General features: G+C 37.3%; 1 protein-coding gene across 3 annotated transcripts in view; it reads left to right on the forward strand.

Moving 5' to 3' along the window:
* The window catches only part of CADM2 (cell adhesion molecule 2), a 558,998-nt gene that overhangs the window by 436,482 nt on the left and 101,695 nt on the right, over nucleotides 1-20,821 (forward strand). For all 3 annotated transcript variants that reach the window (XM_085075225.1, XM_085075236.1, XM_085075245.1), the window contains 3 exons: nucleotides 11,463-11,615; nucleotides 14,076-14,213; nucleotides 18,976-19,146. In XM_085075225.1, the coding sequence (XP_084931351.1) occupies nucleotides 11,463-11,615; nucleotides 14,076-14,213; nucleotides 18,976-19,146 (462 nt within the window). The remainder of the gene's footprint in view (nucleotides 1-11,462; nucleotides 11,616-14,075; nucleotides 14,214-18,975; nucleotides 19,147-20,821) is intronic.

The following is a 20,821-nucleotide window of genomic DNA, read 5'->3' on the forward strand; positions in this document are numbered from 1 at the left end:
AAAATCTAGGAAACACTAGAGAAAGAATTTGCTCTCAGCATTTTTCTACAAAGTTATTGTTTGGGGGTTTTTTAATTCAGCTTTTTAAGCAACGGTTAGTAAGTTCTGTATGATTTAATTTTTCTTTTCCTATCTCAGAATGGACATCTTGGAAATAAAGCATGATTCTTTTCTTTTAAGGATAGAGGGTTCAAAAGTGTATTCAATAAGTCAGCATTTGAAGATCTAAGTTGCCAGAGCTTCCAAAACTCAGTGGTGGTTATTATTTCTGTCCATGGTGCTGTAATTCAGTGTTGATGCAGAAGTTTTCTTGGGAGCCTCGAGCTTGTGCTGCTCTACTAGTGGCAAAAGCAACTTAGACCAGATGACAACCCCCTGGAACAGCATCCTGGAGCACGTGAGAGCTCACCTGTGCCCAGTCAGACAAATATCAGGCTCCCTTTTCTTCACCTTCTCCTTTTCTATTGTTCTAATTGGAAAGATTTTCACTGATTGAATCAAATGTTTTTTTGTAACTTTTTTTTTTTTTAAATTCTGGGAAAAGCTATATTTGTGGGAGGGCCTACCCAGAACAGCACTCAGTTCCAGAGGTCCAGATCCCATTAATCTCTCAACATTTCCCTGTACCAGGTAAGACTTATCTCAATGGATGGATAGTCTTCAAACAGTTTTCTTCATTACAGTTTGGCACAGCACCCTGCAGGGTATCAGTTTTTAATTACATGAAAGCAATTTAAAAGCCAAAAGGGCAGAGAGTAATGCCTGAAAGCTTTTTGTTTGTTTTACTATTCGGTAGTATGATGATACAGGTAAAGGCTGTATGAGCCAGAGAATCCTGGAATAGCTGTGGTTGGAAGGGACCTCTGGAGATGATGGAGTCCAACTGCCCTGCTCAAGCTGGGTCAGCCAGGACAGGTTGCCCCAGACCATGTCCAGTCAGATTTTGAGTATGTCCAGAGCTGGAGACTCTACACCTTTCTGGGCATCCTGTGCAGTAAAATACACTGCAATAGTTCTTTCTGTGATTAAAGTTTGTAGAGGACTGTATCCCCTGCTGGAGCAGAAGAGTGTGAGGAGTCCTCCCACTGAGGAGGAAACAGCAGCACAAACACTGAGTGATGAACTGACCACAGCTCCCATTCTCTGACTCTCTGTGCTGCTGGGAAGGAGAATTAGGAGAAAATTGGGGGTAAAATTAAGCCTGGAAAGAAGGCAAGATTGGAGGATAGGTGTTTTATTATTTGATTTAATTTCTCATTAGGCAACTCTAATTTGAAATTAAATTAATTTCCCCAAGTCAAGTCTGTTTTTCCCATGGCAGTAACTTGTCAGTGATCTCTCCCTGCCCTTGCCCTGACCAATGAGCCTTTCATTCTGTTTTCTCTCCCTTGTCCATTTTAGGAGGGGAGTGACAGAGCAGCTTTGGTGGTCACCTGGCACTCACTTAGGGCCAACACACCAAAGTAATTGGTGTTCCAGTCCCTTGCCTTTGATGGGATCAGTGAGGCAGGACAAATATTTCCTGTTGGTAAATGTATATTGAGTATACTAAAGGCTGTGACAGGGGAAAATAATTAAATATAAAATTTTATTTAGTTTTTGTTGGAAATTTTGGATATAATCTGATGAAGGAAGGGAACGAGGAGGATTTGAGGAAAGAATCAAACTTGGCAGAGTTTGAATCAAAATGGAAAACAGAAGAAAAAATGCTATCCTTCATAAGTAGTAAATATAAGACAGGATAGTTATGGGGGTTTCTTATTGAGTCTTCAAACTATACCCGTTACTCAACGTGCAGAGTGAGAACCAATAATATTAATTGGTTGTTGGAAGTGGGAAGGGTAAGTAGCATTCTCTAGCTGAAAATGGTTGTTGCTCTCTATATATTTTTTTCAAAATAATATTTTTTCTCCCTTGCCTATTATTACAATTTGAACTGTAAGGGAAACAACCAGGAAACAAGAAAGAACCAACAACCATTTTCCCCCAACTCTGAAAAAAAAGGAAATGCCTTCAAAAATGTTTAAATGAAAAAGTCAGGATGCATTCAGCTGCTTTTTGTCTAGACACAAGTGTTAAGCATGGACAAGTTTCTTCTGACACATTCAAATATATCTGGTGTATGTGAATGGCCTCCCAAAAAATCAGATATTGGGGATAAATAGTACCAAAGGTAGCATGATTCCACACATCCGTTACTGTTAGTTATAATGCATTTATTCACAGGAGAGTTTTTATTCCGTGTATCTATCAGTACTTGCTGTGCCATGATATGTCAAGTGTTTGGTTGAGTTTTCTAAATCATCTTCTGTATTACTTGGTGAATATGTCTGGTCACCGTCATGGTGTCCAAATATTTTGTTGCTGCACTTGTGTCACCACATTCTTGGATTATAGCTGCAAAAGAAGTACATTTACACAAACTAAATTTAGCCTGGAGAAGTTTATTATCTTCCTTTCTCTCTTTTGTTTTTGGTTGTTTTTTGTTTCTTTTTCCCCATTGACGGTAGAGGAGAGAGACTGGCAGCCTCTTCTTTGGAGAGACTCAAATTCACATCCTCCATGAGGGAGAAAAGTGCTTAGGAAAAGCTAAAGAACATTATTCTTTGTGAATATTTAACAAAGGGGGTTTTATCTGGCATTTCAGGGTTGGTCACATATCTGAATTTTGAGGTATGTGTGTTCTTTACCCCGAAAACATCCAGAATCACAAGATCGCAGAATATTTCACATTGGAAAGGGCTTATGGAGGTCATCTACTTCAGCTTGGTTCTCTATGTTAGAGCAGCTTCCTATGAAAATTAGAGGTCTAGATCTGCTGCCAATTTTTTTTTTTTTGAATTTGGATTAACTTCAGGATTTTCTGGTTCTTCACGCTAAACAATCCCAAGTCTCTAAGCCTCAACTTGTACGAGAGATGCTCCAATCCTTTAATTATCTGTTTCTGACACCATTTCCCACTAATAGTTTCCTTCACAGCACATCTGCATCTGGAAAACTAAGACAAATCCCACAAAAGAGGGAGCATCTGTGTAGTTGTGGTGGAGAGACAGATTGTCTGCTGCTAGGCTGTGTGAGAGACATCATAAAACTTTAAGGGCTCTACCATAAAAGATGTTGCAGCCATGAAAGAGCTTTCTGAGAATCCTCTCTGGAATTGCACTAGACTCATCTCGGATCTCTCCTGATACTTTGTTCCATATTTCAATTCCCTCAACAGAGAGATCTGCGAGTCATCCCAACAGCACTAATACCTTCAGTATTGATGGATACATTAGTTTTTGACTTCCATTGGTACTGGGATCAATTGCTAGGTTGATTGCAGATACTTTCATCAATTGCTGACGGTTTCTTGGCTGATTTGTCCATGTTCTGTAATATTTTCAAGGCAGTGACCTGTTCTTAATTGGCCTCTGGAGGAAGCTAACTTGCTCCACTGGCTGCAGCAGGAGTTTAGGGAGTCTGACTGCTTAATGGAGTTAGGAAGAATGAGTATTCCTATGTTGGCACCTGTGGCCAATGTAGCCATCTGCCGCAGGAAGGATGATGCTCATTTCTGTATCTACGTGATCAAGAAGTGCAGAAAGAACAGGAGCATCTTAGAGCTGCTCTCAGTTAGAGAGAAATCTCTGTTAGAGTATCAGTAAATGAGAAAGTATCTCCATATTTTGCTGCAATAATGTTTGAACAGGACTGCGCTCTTTAGAAGACTCTGACTTTCCAAAAAACGCGAAGCAGTGCCGTAAATGAGACTGTCCCATGAGTAACACTCATTCCTGCCACTCAAAACCCTTCCAGTGTCATGGGGTTATTAAGCTTAGCTAGTGGATGGGCAGAACTGTAATGTCAACATGTGCAAGGTCAGGGAAATACAGGTCTGCAGCTTTCTTGAGGCATGGTCAGCTGCAGACACACACAAAAAATGTAGTGCATTGGGCAGGTCTGAGTAGAACCTGATTGTGCAGCAGTGCTAAAAGCATAAAATTTGGCTGAGTTATCCTGTGCTCCCTATCCTTTAGGATTCCTTTTGTTCAAAGCTGAGTAAAGCCAGTGCATGAGGGTCACCAGCAGTGACTGTAAAGAGTAGTCTCTTGACAAGGAAAAGGAGTATTATATAACTGGTGTTCTTTAAAATACATAGATGGTCTTGGTAGAGTTCTCTGCTGCTTGGCCACACAGTTTTTATTACCTACATGAGCTTCTCTGCCTTGGTCAGCAGTCTTTAAGTACTGTTAACACAATGAGTACGACCAACATCAATAGCACGAGGAAAATTACCTGGTCTGATCTTCACCGTAGAACAGACTTGGAAGGCTGTATAACTTTGTTTTGGTTTGCAAGAGGATTAGTATTTATTTATCTCTTCTACTTCAATGAAGTCATTATCTAACGTTTCTCACTCACAATGAAGTCTCATTTAGCCTGAAACATAGTGTTCTGAGTTTTCAGTATTACCCTCAATATTATAGAAAAAAAAATTCTAATTTTTTAGTATTTCCTGAGGTAGGTGTGGACCTATTACAGCTCTCCATTGTATTGTTTTCATTTTCTTAGTATTAGTTTTGCGGAAGTGTTCCATCAGTAGAACTTCAGAAATTATCTTCCCAACTGAGAGATTGTTTCTGTCTGTAATTTACAATATATGGCACAGTATGATGTATGCTATTTTGGAATATTGTAGCATTTTCTTTTACCATAATTGCAAGGATCAGTACAACCCAGAATAGGATTCATCTTTTTAGAGTGGTGCTGCATTTGAACATATATTTAAATAATTTCCTCTGTAATCCTCAGGGCTCCTTTCCTGCATTACTGTTTTCAAAACATTCATCTCCAGCTTGGTACATAAGATTACCAATTACTTTTATCTATTGAATCTCATTTATTTTAATTCTGTCCATCTCTAACCTTGCCAGATCATTTTACAATTTTAATTTTTGCAGCTGCATATTTGAGAAGTATGATTTTAAAATATTTTCTAGGCTACTGTGCTGTGGCACATGTCCAGTTGCATTAGGATAATAGGAAATCTTGTAATTCCCCACTGAAGAAGGAACGAGATGAACAGACCTTGTAAGACAATGTTTCATCCTGACTAATGTGATTTTTGTTTTATTATTCCGAGGTGCAGTTAAATATTATTTCAACACAGTAAAACAGTCAAGCATCTTCATAGTTCAAAATGTATATGATCTGGAAGGATTTGAAACTTAAATTACTTAAATGAAAGACAGTCAGCCCTCAGACCTTCTTAGACAATAAATGGCATCCCTGTGATTCTCAAAAGACAAGAAAAACATAAATTCATTGCTTCTTTAATATCAGAAACAGGCAGTATAAACATCCTGGAAGGCAAGCTCTTCCTTTCTTTTTGCATATGGCCATGTTTCTTGAGTGCTCTGAAAGAGAAAGAAGGGAATATGGAAAATGATTGTGCCAGAAAATGCAGCTCAGTGCAGAAAATCTACCGTGCAGGAAAGTTTGACTTTATTTATTCCATCCATGAAGGACATTTTGTTGTCCTGGCCTTCATTTGTCAATTGGCAACAGGTGGTGAAACCTCACTTAGCAGCTGTGTTCAAGATCATAAGTCACTGTAAGTCACCTCAAACTCCTTTCATTTTATCCAGATTGCAGGAAACGGAGAATTGTTGTCATTTCACTGAAGAAATTACCTTGCTGTTTGGGTTTTCGTCATCAGCCTCTAAGGCTGTGCACCCTGATAAATAATAGATAAGGTTGTACAGAGAGGTTCTGAGTCCCCAGTGCTTTGGCCTTTTCAAGGCAAGCACAGAGTAGATTCCTCTTTTTAGTGAGACTGTCAGCACCTCTCCTGATGAAGGGACTTTGCTGGATGTCTTTGGCAGATGCATTATGCAACATGCAAAAGTTCTGAAAAATTTAGAAAGGGGGAAGCAGCTTGCTGTTGAACGTTGTTCTCTAAGTAAGCTAATCAAATATTTCAGCTGTGTATCTCAGCTGAAAACAATCTAGACTTTTCTTATTAGACTGCAAGCCAGAGCATAAAGTAGAAGATAGCCAAATGTTAAGAGGTAGGAGAAGCGTATTCCTATTGAGCCCATTGTTTCTTCCTTTTGATTACCAAATACTTTAGAAATGCACTGGAATGAAAGTAAAACTTATCTCCAAACCTATCTCTGTTGTCCTTCCATTTCTAAACCCTTACTTAGCACCTTTTATGAAACTCAGTGATGACCTGCATTTATTAAGTACATGAATGACTAGAAAAATTCAGTGAAGTATTCAGAGCATCCAACTGACACAAAACTGTGAAAGACAGTGTTTGGAATGCCTGTTTGAACTCATCTTTATTAATCAATAATCACTTTCCTAATGGGGGAAAAGCCTTCATGCATCTGCAAATTGATCAGACTGTTCCACATCCAATTACCCAAAGATCTCTCCACAGTTTGCGACCTTCGGTTTATGTGATTTCTGCTGATTTTACTTATAGACGATGTCACCTTTGAAGGACACCACTGGTACGTATGTCAGCCAATTGGTAGGTTGCATAGAAATTCCTAATTCTTTTCCCTCTACATTAGTGTTACCTGTGAAAGTAGACACAGTTTGAGGATTTCTGTCCTCAAAAAAAGTGATATTTTCTCAGGTGCAATGCTAAGGACAGGTAGGAATGGCTTCCACTGAGAAGCCTCAGCACATGCAGAAGTAGAAACAGAAAACAAGGGATTACTATATAGCCACACTGCCACCCTCGTGTACTTGCATGAATGTAATCAAATTGTATGACTGGAAATGAAAGAGGAAGGAAATGGATTTTCTTCCCACATAAAAACAGAGAGAAGTTTTAAAATCTTAGGAATTCAGATACCATGCAAGTACCGACTAGATAGGTTAGGCATGAATAGAATAACTGTATCAGTCCTTCTTCTTTTAAAGGAAATTTGAGTGTTTTGAGAAGAAATATGAGTGTTTAGAAGACACAGAAGAGCAATACTGGTTTTGTTTGTTCCATTTACTCCTGTTCTGTCTCTCTTTTTCTTGCTCTGTGGTGGTGGTTGATGCACAACCATAAGCAAGTTCTGTAGATCATCCTTTGGGGATCTTGGTCTGTTTAATTCATTAGGAGCAAAGAAAAAGGCCTTCTCAAGTATATCCAGAAACACAACATAAATCCCTTTAAATCTATTTCAGATGATGGTACTGCTTTCAGAAAGGTGGAATCTGAAAATCAGAGGGATTGTTTCAGTTTCATGAGTATTAGAATTCTGGGAGTACAGCGTGACTTGTATAGTATCAGAAATCCTTCTGGTTCCAACTAATGGTTATGTTATTATCAGGAGAGAGGGTAGAGCTCCAACATAAGGAAGAAAATTTTGAGTGAATCCCAGGATGGGAGCATGCGTCAAGTTAGTATTCTCAAAACATCAGCAAATTACTCTGGAGGATTTGGGGATTTTGTTGCTTGATTTTTTTCCCCCATTCTTCAAATGTATGACTCAAAATACTATGAAGAGGTGGTCATTTTAGGTGAAATAACATTAGAGATGCTGCTGTGTGGCTGTTTTGTCTAACAAGTCCAACTGCCTTTTCCTCACAGAATGAAATGGGGATTTTTTTTTTCTATTTCTGCAAATTTCTAAGGTTCTTTTGTCTCTCCAATATAATTCCTGTTGCAGGATTTCCCTATGATAACATATGATCATTATATTATTATTTTTTTAAAAAAGAAAATACAGCTTTTTGTGATTGTGAAAAAGGAGACCAGTTTATTGTGATGGTCATCAGTCTCAATAATTGCTAATTAATGCAGCTGAAATACATGACTGTATCTCTTACTCATAATTACCTCAACTATACAGATTTTCAAGGTTGCTTGTTTCTGTGTCAGAGAACATTCTGAAAGGAAATCTTTTCCACAGGAAAAGAGAATGACAGGTAAAATAAATGAAGTGTGTCTGCTTAGGAACAAGTGTTTTATGCATAATTATTTCATGCCTTGCAAATTAACTACATCATATGTGCCTGGGAATTACAGAAATCTGAAATAATGTACCTAGGGCATATTGGAATTTACTAGGTAATTATATTTCTTGTTGCATTTTATATTTTTAACAGCTTGCAATATAAGAATCCAGCAAAGAGATGCCAGTGCTGGTATTCTTTGTTACTGGCTTTGGCATATGAGTATTTCCCAGAAGCCAAATAAATATTCTGTTTATTTACCCTTTTCCTAGTATCGCTATAGGTGTGCAAATTATGGATAAGGTAATGATTCAGGAATGCAGGTTAAAATCCCCAGGAAGAGGCCACAAAGGTCTGTTTGGCTTCTAACAAAGTGAAATAGGAAATAAGAAAGAGTTTCCAAAGATAGTTCTGAAAGAGCAGTGTTCTACTTTTTGTTTTCATCTGCTAATCAAATACAAGAGAACAATTTGTATTTTACTTTATGGAACTTTATTTGAACTGTCATAGAGGAGCATTGAGCTGGCTTGAGCCTTGTGGTAAAACTGCCCTGTTTTGGGGCAAATCTCATTACAAATGAGAGCAATCATAAGGCTTGCAGAAAGCTTTGGAAGCTCATGCCTTTAAATGGAGAATAACAACCCAAACGACATCAATCATTAAATAAGTAGAACTAAGATATGCTGAAAGAGTTTGAAAAGATCATGGTAAATAAATCCCTTTCCCATTCTCTAGCTCCTTGAGGAGTTTGCCTTCTCCTCAAAGCTTCTGTTTGCCATTTTTCTGTCCAGGTTCCATGGGCTGCTTTGCTCATCAACCAGGCTTGGCAAGACTTTCTGCCACGAGCAAGACCCTGCTCCACTCCCTCACAAATGTCTGGATATCATGAGTTGCTAGAATTACTCCTGGTTTCTCCAACACTGCTGTTGTTTCCATCACTCCTTTAGCAAACAAACCTAAGACAGAAAATGGGAACAAACTAGTTCTGGCATCCATCACAGCTGACAATTTCATGAAGAGAACCTGGTGACTTTCTAAACAGATAAGGTTGTAGAAACAGTTACAGGAATACAATTTGAAAATAAGATTCTAGAAAGTCTCTGTGTAAGCGCTCACCTTGCCTAAGGAAAGGCAGTACAATTTGGTTTGTCTGTCACATGTAGACAGGAGAGCTTACAAATACTCAGGTTTGAAAATGATGGAACAGTTAATTGTCTTTAGACTTAGTGCTTGTAAAAATGCTTCTGACAAACAGCTTTCCTGTAAAGCAGTATTATCTTGGTGCTATTTGCAGCATTTATGGCAAATGCTGTGTTGGTATTTCCACTAAAAAACTTTCTTGCTGTTCTTTCAATAAAAATCCACTCCGTAATGAAATATCTGATCTCATCTCCTGGACAGTGGTTGTTTTTACCAGCTTTCCATCAAATTGACTGAGCTGAGGTTTTTATATTGTACAAAGGTTAAAAAGGTGTGCAGGAGAGGAAGTGAGGGAGGGGAACAGTGGGAATGTAGTTGATGGAAATGGTTTTTATTTCAATTGTAGGATCAAAATGATGTGCCGTTGGCATCATCTGTAGGCCAGTTGTGCTGTACTGAAAATCTTTACTGTTCTTAGTGCATGAAATTCTGCATGTTGTACCATCTATAGGAAAATATTTTAACAGATACATATATCTTTATGATGAGGTAGAAACAACTGAAAACTCTTAACAAAGTAAAATACTATGTAAGATACAGTGCATTATTTTTTAAATAATTTCTGATTAAAGGGAGGAAAAAATCACCACTTCTAAATTATGGAATGCTGAGAGATTTTTTTTGTTGTTGGGGGTTTTTTTGTCAGGGTTTTTTTTTTCTGTTTTTTATGCTGTTGCCAAATTATATAAATGGGTGTGGTGGTGATCAAACAATTTACAAGCACTGAATCCTTTTAAAAAAATTTGGTTTCGGAAGGTCAGTAATATTTAATAAACTACCATTTTTATGTCTGCTCGTTTGCATCTGACTAGAATTGACAAGCTGAGAAAGGAATTCTGAGTCCCCATCTACTTCCTCAAAGATAGCAACAGCTTCACTGTTGTGAGGAGTTTTGGCTGCTAAAGCCACAGTGATCAGCTTTGCTTGCTGCTCAGGGTTGGTAGAAACTTGTTTTATGTACTCTTTTTGTTTTCCTGAGCTTGTTTTTCTCAGCTTTTCCTTTTGTGGCTTCTGGTTTGCTCGCTTGTTTGCGTTAACACTGCACCTATTTTCATCATTATATGGATTTGATATTATAAACTACATAATTGCTGGTTTGGGGTTTTTTTTTTTCTGTGGACAGCCAGATGATTCAGTTCTGTCTGGAATCTGTCCATTCCACAGAACCTCAGTAAAGCTTTGTGGGATTTTTTTGGTTTTTGGTTGTTATTTTTTGGCATTGGAAGAGTTATAATGGACAAATCTAAGAGTCTTTGGGGACTTTAGAAAGCGGTGAGAGAGAACAGCATTAGGAACTTGAACATCTTGGTTCTTCTCACAAATGCAAGCCTAACTCTCTGAATAAATATCGTAGCCCCATTTTAATTTTGACTTTCAGAGGATTGCCAAAAAAATAGACTCACTGAAGTTTCCAACACTATCAGGTCAGAGATTTGAATCTAGAGGTATACAGCTAAACTTCCTGAGTGACAGAGGCTTTTTTATTGTTTGCTTAGGAGAATTACAGTGTTTGCTTACTGATGATATTAGTGTTTCTGTGCTGTAGAAAGGCTTAGATAATATATGCAGATTCCTGAAACAGCTTTACTGCAGAGAAATAGAATGTTTTGGCAGTTTTTTAATAAAAAATGGGGGTCATTCTAAGTATAGGTTTAAAAAGAGTTTAAATTTTAGAGCATTAACTAAAGTGACATTTTGAATTTAAATGAATATACATGTTCCTTTTCCCTTATTGGTTTCATGCGAACAGAATAGAAGATCATATTTGTATTCATAACCAAAAAAAGTAAAGCCACTATACTCAATTACCTCAGACTGTTAAATGTGCTACATATGAATATATAAGTGGAACTTTCAATCTATTACTAATAAGAATTTACAGGATTCAGGAAATCTGATATTCCAGCTCAATATGAATAGTAATGACATCAGAAAAATCTGTAGGCAAGGCTAGACAAAAGATCCTCAACATTTGTAAATACATTAAAACCAGGCTGGTTTTAGGAAAGATTTATTTTAGGCATTTATTTAGAGCAAAGCTGTGAGGGGGCAGAAATCCAAGCAATTGTTGCATTTTTTAGAGGAAGGACAGAGCTAACTCAAGTCCCTTTGTTTCTAGGTTTATGTATGTTATAAATCACCCATCACACCACTCAAAAACTTGCTAAACACATATTTTTTTCCACAGAGAAAACAAACTACTCTGCATAGACAACTGTGTTCCAGGGCTGATTCCACTAGCAACTTTGTGCAACACACCACTCTTTGTTCACGTGCTGATCCGACCTTAACGTGATTTTTTGGTTGTTTTTCAGCTCTGAGGGATAACAGAATTGAGCTGGTGAGAGCATCGTGGCACGAGCTGAGCATCAGTGTCAGCGACGTGTCCCTGTCGGACGAAGGGCAGTACACCTGCTCTTTATTCACCATGCCTGTCAAAACTTCCAAGGCTTTCCTCACCGTCCTCGGTAAGTGTGAACAGCTGAGCAGAGAGAACCAAGTGTTAAACTCCTCCGGCTCTGGCAAATTATGATAAGAATGAACTTTTCGAAGGCTTGGCAGAAGATAAATGTAAATGTCTGATCTAGTTTCCCTGATGTTTATTGTTTCATATTGCTGCGCTGAAAAATAGCGTGGCTCTTGCTGTTCACACCGTGGCAGGATAATGAATTAGGGAGCACACAAGCACTGCAGAACGAGTGCTCCATAAAATGGACATAACCTCCACATCCCGAGCGCCACGAGTGCGAGGAAGGTGCATGTGTTCATCTCCTAACAATCTATTGGATAGGGCAAAGGGGAGAAAATCAGAAAGCATGAAATCAAAACGGGCTTTAGAGCTTTATCATTTTTCCTTAGCTGTGTCTTTTTGGCTCATTCTGCTTTCTTCCTTTTTTTTTTTTTTTGTGTCTATAAAGTGCAAATTTTCACTGGGTTTGCTGCTTCTTTTATGCTTTATCCTCTAAGTGCTCTGCTGTTTTCCCCAAAGGTTATAGATACACATAGAAAAGCAATAGATTTCAAGAGATGCCCAGGAAATAAAGTTTCTGCTCGAAGCTTTATATGATTCTATGAATGTCAGTAGCCCAATCAGCCAAAATTGCTATAGTTCATTGAAACACACCTGCGAACCTAAAAGGTTATATGATTTTAGAGATTGATTTTTACTCTTTTTTCCTTTTTTCTGTCCCTGAACATGACTCTTTCTTTCTTTTTGTTTTATTTTTATATGTGGATGGGCAGACAGTTGAATTTAATAGGACTAATATAAGATATTCTCTGTGGCAGTAATATTCACATTAATCCAGCCAGGGAATTGGTTTTGTGCTTAGGATATGAAATACATCTCCCTTTCAGTCCCTGTGAGACTATTTCACAAAAATCTTCGCAAGTTTGCCATTAAGGACAGAAAGTACCCACTCAAAGCAGAATATTCTGGAATAGCAACTGCCTGTGCTAATCTTCTTTCTGCGGAGAGGCATTTTATGACCTAAACAATTGAGGAGACCTCCAGTTCAACCTTTTAAATGGCAGAAAGACATAGGTGTTACAAAGACAAAAAAAAAATCTCACAAAATATCTAGCCAGTATTTTTTAATAAAAGTAACTTTATCTTCATATCAGGGGAGGCTTTAATGAAGTTTTCCTGACATCGTCTACTTACCTTCCAAGAGAGAAAGCTGCACAGTTTAAGACTCCTACCTTCTCTCATTTTGTATTTGTAATTTCACACATCAAAGTAACATTTTAAACTCAAAATATTTTCTACTGTAGAAGGGGATCTTTGGCACTGAAATGTATTACATCTTTTAATCAGATAAACTGTCCTTTATGTACTAATAATCTGTCGACTGCTCTGTTGTCGATTAGAAAATTTAAGTGTCACAGCATTGTAGTAGACACCATTTTCTGTCCTGAAAGAGAGGAATAGATTTATTAAAGAGATGTACTATGCAGTAGATACTGCTGCTTTCCTTTTATGGACATAAACTGTCATTTTGGAAAAGAGATGTAGAAAAAACAAATTATGAAATAAAGAGCACAGGGTCACTTATTGTGACTGACCCCTTTATCTAGCCACAGATATGATTGCACCAAAGGAATGTACATGCAAGTTATAACTGACATTTTTCTGAGATTTTAAAATTGCTGTCATCAGTATTACTTTAAAATAAGTTATTCTTATGTCTTCATAAGTTAAATGGATTTCTACACGTGGTGGTCAAAGTTTTCACAATTTTTTTGTTCTTTTTTTTTTTTTTTTAAATCTTCCATGGTTCATTGAAACACAACCATTTCCAAATTTAATGTTATATGTATGGTATGTCAAAGTCATATGATCTGCTCTGAAGAACTTGTATTCAGCTGAACAACTCTCCATAGCCAGTGGAGCTGGGAGTATACTTATTGGTGTTTTGGTTTTGCCTTCTCTGAAGATAAAGTGACTCCTGTATTTATTTTCATCCTCCCTTTTCCCTGGATTTTGTATTAAATCTTCATTATTCAGGTGTAAACATATGTTCTGAACTTAGGTCAGTTCATCTCTTTGTTGCCAGTTATGTTTAACTGTCAGAGCTGTGCTTCTAATGTTCTTTGTCATCCTGCTTGCTGTGCTGAGCAGTTTAAATATTGTAACAAGTCAGACTAGATCTGCCTGCATGCAGAATATACATAGATAAGGTATTTATTAAAAAGGAATCTGTTTCTCTTAGAAAATTAGGTAATTCTTGCTTTATTTATTTAGAAGCAAATACTGTTCAGATTGATGGTTTATTTACAACAGGAAAAAGGTTTAACTGACAAGGCACGAGGAATTAATTACCATGTTTTCAGAATTAAGAGTGTATGCAGAAGTGAACTTTAAGTTGGTCCTGTACTCATGGCAGCAGCTGACACTATCAGAAATATTTTGTTTGTTTGCTTTTTAGGTGTTCCTGAGAAGCCACAAATTACTGGATTTACCTCACCAGTTATGGAGGGAGAGAGGATGCAGCTAACTTGCAAGACATCTGGTAGTAAGCCAGCAGCTGATATCAGATGGTTCAAGAATGACAAAGAAGTTAAAGGTATTTAAAAGGATTTTGGTGTCATTTGGTCCAATTGCCAAAACTATATATTCTGTAGAATTATATTTTTTTATTTGTATTCATGAAAATTCTCATATTGAGTCATGAAATGAGTAGGGGATAGTAAATAGATGAGGCATTGATTGTAAATTACTGTAATGGTCATGTAACCATCTTGTTATTGTTTCTTCAGATGGTAAAAAACTGATGTCTTGGATTGCTCAGAACTCTGTGCAGCACAATAAACTCAATTGTGAGGCTTCCTAGAGAAATGTTTTATGGATTGTTGTTATCACAGTCACACCACTCATCCCTAATATATTCCTTTCTCATTTCTTTTGTGCCATTCCAATCTGACATCTGTCTGATTTAGTTAATTCCCAGATTTAGGTTACACTCATCTAAATAACATGACCAGGTGAGGCAGAACCATCTGGAGGAGACAGGAGATTGCACTTGCCATAGGAGAGCTGTGGAGGCTGCTCTGCTGAGGAGGAGTCAGGATGTAGCAATTGAGGGAATCTCAGCTGGGAAACTCGGAATCTACAGCTGAGACAAGGATGCTGACAGTCTGCAGCAAGGAGGAGGGAGAAGATGGACTTTAAAGGGGATCAGAAAAACTTCACAGGGGCTGGGGGGAGTTGGGCAATGTCTGCTGAAACTGAAAAACCATTGAGGGACTAAAACCAAAGCTGACAGCAAGGATTTGCCTCTGAGGATGCAGCGGGCTAGGAAAGAGCTGCTTATAAAAAGCTGTTTATTTCCTTTCTGTCTGCTCTTTCCTTTTATATATTCTTTGCTTAGAACTTAGTTTTCTAGTCCATGTTCTTGCAAGGGCAGGAATAATTTTAAATCCTTGTTGGTGAATGAGAGAGTGAAGAGAGCTTCCTGCTACAGAAGGCTCAGTCACACCTAAAAGCCAACTGAGGTGCCCATTATAAAGTCGATGAATAAAAACAATAAAGTATTGGTATTTATTCTTGTCACCTCTACTCATTCTTCTATAAGACCAGATGGAGAAATGATTGAAAATCTATCTTTTCTGTGTAGCTTTAAAAAAAACCCAATTGCCCCCTGCAAAAAAAAACAACAAAAAAAAAAAAAACACAAAAAAACCCCAAACCAAACCAGCAAACAAAAAAGAAACACAACAAAAAACAAAAAAAAGACAAACAAAAAACCCAAACAACCATAAAAAAACAAACATAAAAAGCAAACCCCACCCCATGCTTTTATCTGATTTCTCTAATATTTTGGATTTAGTTATCTCAATAAATTGCCTCAAGCAAAGTTACAGAATTAATTACAGAACTGTTTATCTTGCTGTACTGTTCTCTATGACAGTTCAGCGTGCAAAACCAGAGCTGTGACATAAAATTGGTAAATAAAGGAGATCTGAGTTGACTGCCTAAGGAATCCTGTCCATTCTAAAGGTGTCTTTATATTTCTAATGAAAATAAAAATAGCATTAAAGGAAACTAGAATTTTAGACTGGAATAATTTGAAATGTGTAACCAGGAGAGAAAATGAGGAAACAGAGAATAATTCTTTTCAGTACTGGGGAATTTGAGGAAATTGACAAAAAAAATGCAGCACCTCATCAAATGTAATTAAAAAGAGGAATTTAACAGCACAGCTAACACACATGGCAGAGCATAGATTGTGTCATCCAGAAAAGATGGCAGAATGAATATACATATTTAAGGCATGTAAAGATTGGAAATCACTCCAAGCCATGTCAGTAATTTAAGAGAAACACTGATACAGTTGGCCTAACAGCAAGGCAACACGTATTTGAAAAGATTTCATTTCAAAAATTATGTTTTGAAATCTGGTGTAATACCTTTGCCTTTCTTCCAGCTGACATGTAACTGAAGCCACCAAGCAATTTGGTATTTGACTCTTTAACTAATTTCTTCTTCTCAAGAGTTCCTCAAGAGATTTTTAAAAAAGTAAAACTGGGTGGGGAAGAAACAAAGAAGTTGTCTGAAAAAGAGCAGTGAAGGGGGAAAAAACAGCCCCAACAGCCAGAAATAAGAGGAAAGTACTGAGCACATTCATTTCAGTTTAGTTTTCTAGGTCTTCTGAAGAGCACATTGCCATTTCTCAAAGGTTAGAAATAAAATAACCTAACCAGTCTGCAGTGGCATCAGCAGAAGTTACATTAGCTTTGTGCAGTGTAAAAGGTGAAATGATAAATCTGAGAAAATAGATATGAAATTATATGCTAATGCAGCTGACATTAAAGGTTAGGAGTTCGTCTGTCTAGCACCAGTAAATCCAATTGTGTTACACTGTATTATACGTGGTGCAAACGAATATAAATGATGCACTGAGATCAGGGTTGCACCAAAGGGGAAAAAGCCACTCTAAAATTGTAGCTCCATTGCTATTACTCGAAAAAGGAATCATCATCTGGTAAAGGAATATTGTTTGATAAAGTAAGTGTTAGTAATGAGAGAGACTGAATGTGAAGCACTGGGTGCCACACCTTTTCCTTTAGTGCTCTGTCACTCTAACAAAGCACTAACAATGCACTAACTTAACAAAGGGATCTGCAGTTTAGCATTCTGGTGACATTTCTGGAAGATTATTAAAAGCAAAAATAATGGAGAAGCTAAATGCATCTTTTTCATTCTGAAATTCCCTCTTTTTTTCAACAAAATTGAAATTCCATAGTCTGTCTGGGCTAGATTTTTCAGCATTTTTAAGTCCTCTTTGTGGAGTGTTTTCATTATTTGTAGATATTTCATGATATTCAATCAGAATTTGGCTTGGTGTAACTTGTGTTTGGTTTTGCCGCACACTCCAGGGAGGACTCCAGCTTTTTCCTTTATGGCCATGATTTAGGTACTTTAAGGCAACAGTTTGATCTGGTTTTAGTCTTCCTCAGGTTAGATAATATCTGATAAGGAGGACAAGCTAAATATTTCTGTTGGTGAGGATGTCAACAGTTTGTAGAAAAGCATCACTGCCCTTTCTGCAGAGGAAGTTAAGTCCAAGAGTTGAACCCTTTCAAACAATAGATGCCTAGAGAGAGACTTCTAAACATCCACTTAGGAAATCAACTGCTTTTGTTTTTCTAAAGGCTTAAGAATCCACAGCCTCTCACTAAAACTGAAGTTGTTGATGTTTTCAGGAGTCTTCTGTCCTCCACCTGAAGTCAGTAAGCAAAGGGATGTGTCCATTACTTATAACCAGCATCTTACCTATATGGGTGCTTATTATTAAATTTGGAAACCTAACTCTGGGAACAAAATCACATTTGTTTGCTTTCAATATCAGGGAAAACATTTTTTGTTTGATTGTAATAACTTTGCTTTAGCTCTCGTCAATATTTCTCTCACCCATTCTAAACCACCTTTACTGATCCCTAAAAATTAATAGTGACCATGGCAGAAATTGAGATCTTTTAAAGCTTAGCAGCAAGCAGGCAGAAAAATGCTGGTATGGAAAAAATAATTATTTTTCAGGGAAAAATGGAAACTACATGGTGTCCTTGTCTGTCTGGAGACAATGATAAAGACCACCTCTCTGATGTCAGAGGTATTTTTAATCTAAAAAGACGTAGCTAAAGCCATTGAAGATTTGCTTTCTAAAATTGATATTTCATGGAAATTTTATTTAGGTCATTCTGTTCTCTAATGGGATTTGGTATAATTTGTAAAACTGAAACCTCTCACTTTTTTTAGGGCACAGAGGACATATGAAATCTCAGTGTAATTTAATATATATGTTTAAGTATTTATAGATGTCTTTTCAAGCTCTCATTGCAATAAATCAATATAACAAGCTTACAATTTTTCTGAAATAAACTAAAATCAATAAGTACTACAAGTAGTTGGGAACCAAGTAAAACAATTCTAAAGTGTGTGTAAGAAGATCTCATGTTCCAGTTAATACACTGAAAGATTTTAACACAAATGCTCAGGTTTTTGGATCTTCATTTCTGATCTAGCCTGTATATCTTAAAACAAAATGTTCTGAATGTGAACCTTAACCATGAGCTGAGAGGATGCTTCCTAAACTGTAGCTTCCTGCACTCCTGGGCTGAAAACTCAGGTTTTTAACTGGATCTGCACAGAAGCAGCAGTGCGATTTAGAATGATACGAAGCAGTGAGAGGAAGTTCTCTGTAGTAATTTTATTTCTAGTCTTCTTGGGGTTTGCCTGTAGATTCCAGCAAATACTGTGACATGCTCTATTTACAGCTGTTCATTACCTCTGATGATTACACTTGGGTTTGGTTTTATTAGTAAATTAGCATAATTCTACCCAAACAACAGAATAAGCAATGAATAAAGTAAGCACAGAATTAATCTGACTACATGCACATGGCTTCAGTAATATCTGTATATTGAATTACTGTGAAAGGTTAGAAGCAGGAACTTAGAAAATTTAATATTTAGGGACACTGTGAATATTTAAGGTAATGAGAGTGGGACAAGATCCCTTTTTTTTTTTCTGATGACCTCCAGAGAAAGTTTATATCAAATATGGAACATTTAAGAGGTAATAATGAATGGCATTTATGTTTGAATAAAATATTGTAGAACCAATTTTAAAATTTTCTCTTTCAATATGTATCTCCTACTCTGACAATGAGAGTAAATTGAGGAATACCTGCAGTCTAATTACTTTGGTATTAAAGAGATCAATACAAATATGAAAGATGTGTTTTTTCCAACAACTGTGATAGATCATTTAGCTGTCTAATTCCAGAAATATGGGAGAGAAAACTATCTGTTTCTTCTTTCTTTCAGATGTTAAATATATCAAAGAAGAAGATACAAATCGCAAAACATTCACAGTCAGCAGCACGCTGGATTTCCTAGCAGATCGCAGTGATGATGGTGCAGTTGTAAGTTGCAGAGTAGATCATGAGTCCCTAAACTCTACACCTCAGATAGCAATGCAGGTTCTAGAAATACACTGTAAGTAATGCATGTTATAAATGCTTGCTTTTATAGTTTTGTTTTGTTTCAGAGTTTCTGTTGGAAGAAAGTTCTCTGGTGTTGTGCACATAGATAACATCTTTCTTTTAGCCAGCTTCTGTGGTTTGTATTTGGTTGGTTGGTTGGGTTTTCTATGTTATTTTTAAATGACTGACTCTAAAAAGCTTAACAAAAGCTTTGCTGTTAAAAGCACTATGGGACTGAGTTCTTGGTTTTCTTTGAGAAGTAGTAGAGAGAAAATGTATTTGTCTTTTTTGTAAATCGTTGAAGCAATGTGAACGTGTTATTGGACATCAAGAACATCCTAATTCACAGTTTTCCTTGAAAGTATCTAGAAACTTGAGACAAGGGTATAAATAAGCAAAGTTTGTAGCAGATTGCTTCAATAATCCTGAATCCCGCTAATGAAACTCCGTGGTGGTGTTGATAGCACAAGCCCAAGAGGAAAAGCCCTTTAGAATTTATTTTTAGGCCTGCCCTACACAAGATGTTAGCCTAGATAATCCAAACTTCAGTTGTTTTATAACTTTATATATTGGTTTGTTTGTTTATTTTTCAAATGGCATTTCTGAACATGATGTTTTGCACAGTGCATTGTTTCAAAGTTGAATGAACCTGCCTTTGTATCTGTGTGCCCTGCTCTGAAGTCAGGCTGTCCTTTGACTCAGTGGGGTTTTTTTGGCTCATAAACTGTGAGACCCTCAGGAGAACACCTTTTCCCCATCAGCTGACATTTCCATACTCCCTTGTATCATATCCACCATTCTTCAGGGCCCAGCTGTTTGGTTTTCTGCACAACACCTGCAGAACATCTCATTGCCTAGCTAGCAAAAAGTCATCTGCAAAATTATGTCAGAGCAGGGAAAGGGGAAGGGAAGAGACCTTTCATTAATCTCTTTCTAGACTAGATGCAGTCACCCTGTTATAAACCAGACAAGGTTGTCCATGAAGCAGACAATGTTCAGTGACTCCAAGCAGTGCCCCAGGAGCCAAGGACTGCTACCATATGTAACTTGTTTCTAAACAGGAATATTTCTGTAAGCATCTAAGACTTGCAGCACATGTAAAATGCAGTAATGGCAAGAGCACTCTGTGCACAGAAGCTGACAACTTTGCTAAAAATGCCATCTGCAAAAAAGTCTGAAAATGAAGAGTAAGTGGATTAGCATATATGCTAGAAATGTTTTCTGAAACATTCTAGCCATCAATTTACTGGGGGAGATCAGGGCCTTTCTTCACCAAATGGCTATTAAACACCTCTCCTAATATATTCAAATGCATCTGTGCTGGAGACCTGACTCCTTAACAACTTTATTTCCTTGAATTCTAAATTGCACAGCCATCAGCCACTGAAATTGCCCATGCCTTCGCTTCTGAATTCCTTGCTCTCACTTCCGTGCCTTGCTCTAGATGTTGGCACCACAGGAGATGAACCAAATTGAATGAACAGTAGATACAGAAATTGGACAGCTACACGAGGTTTAAAGTGGCTGCAATGTAATGTGATTGAAGGTAAAGGCAGGGCTCTGGATTGCATGAGCATCATAAGGCAAAAAAGCCTTTTTGTGGCTTCTTGTATATAAAACTTCTTGAATTTGTGTTGTTTCCTTCATATTTGCACCCTTGCAGCAAGACAGTACCTTGCTAAATAGCA

This window comes from Lichenostomus cassidix, chromosome 1 (genome assembly GCF_008360975.1).
Source record: "Lichenostomus cassidix isolate B80296 chromosome 1, HeHo_3.0, whole genome shotgun sequence".
In the NCBI taxonomy this organism is placed as follows: Eukaryota; Metazoa; Chordata; class Aves; order Passeriformes; family Meliphagidae; genus Lichenostomus; species Lichenostomus cassidix.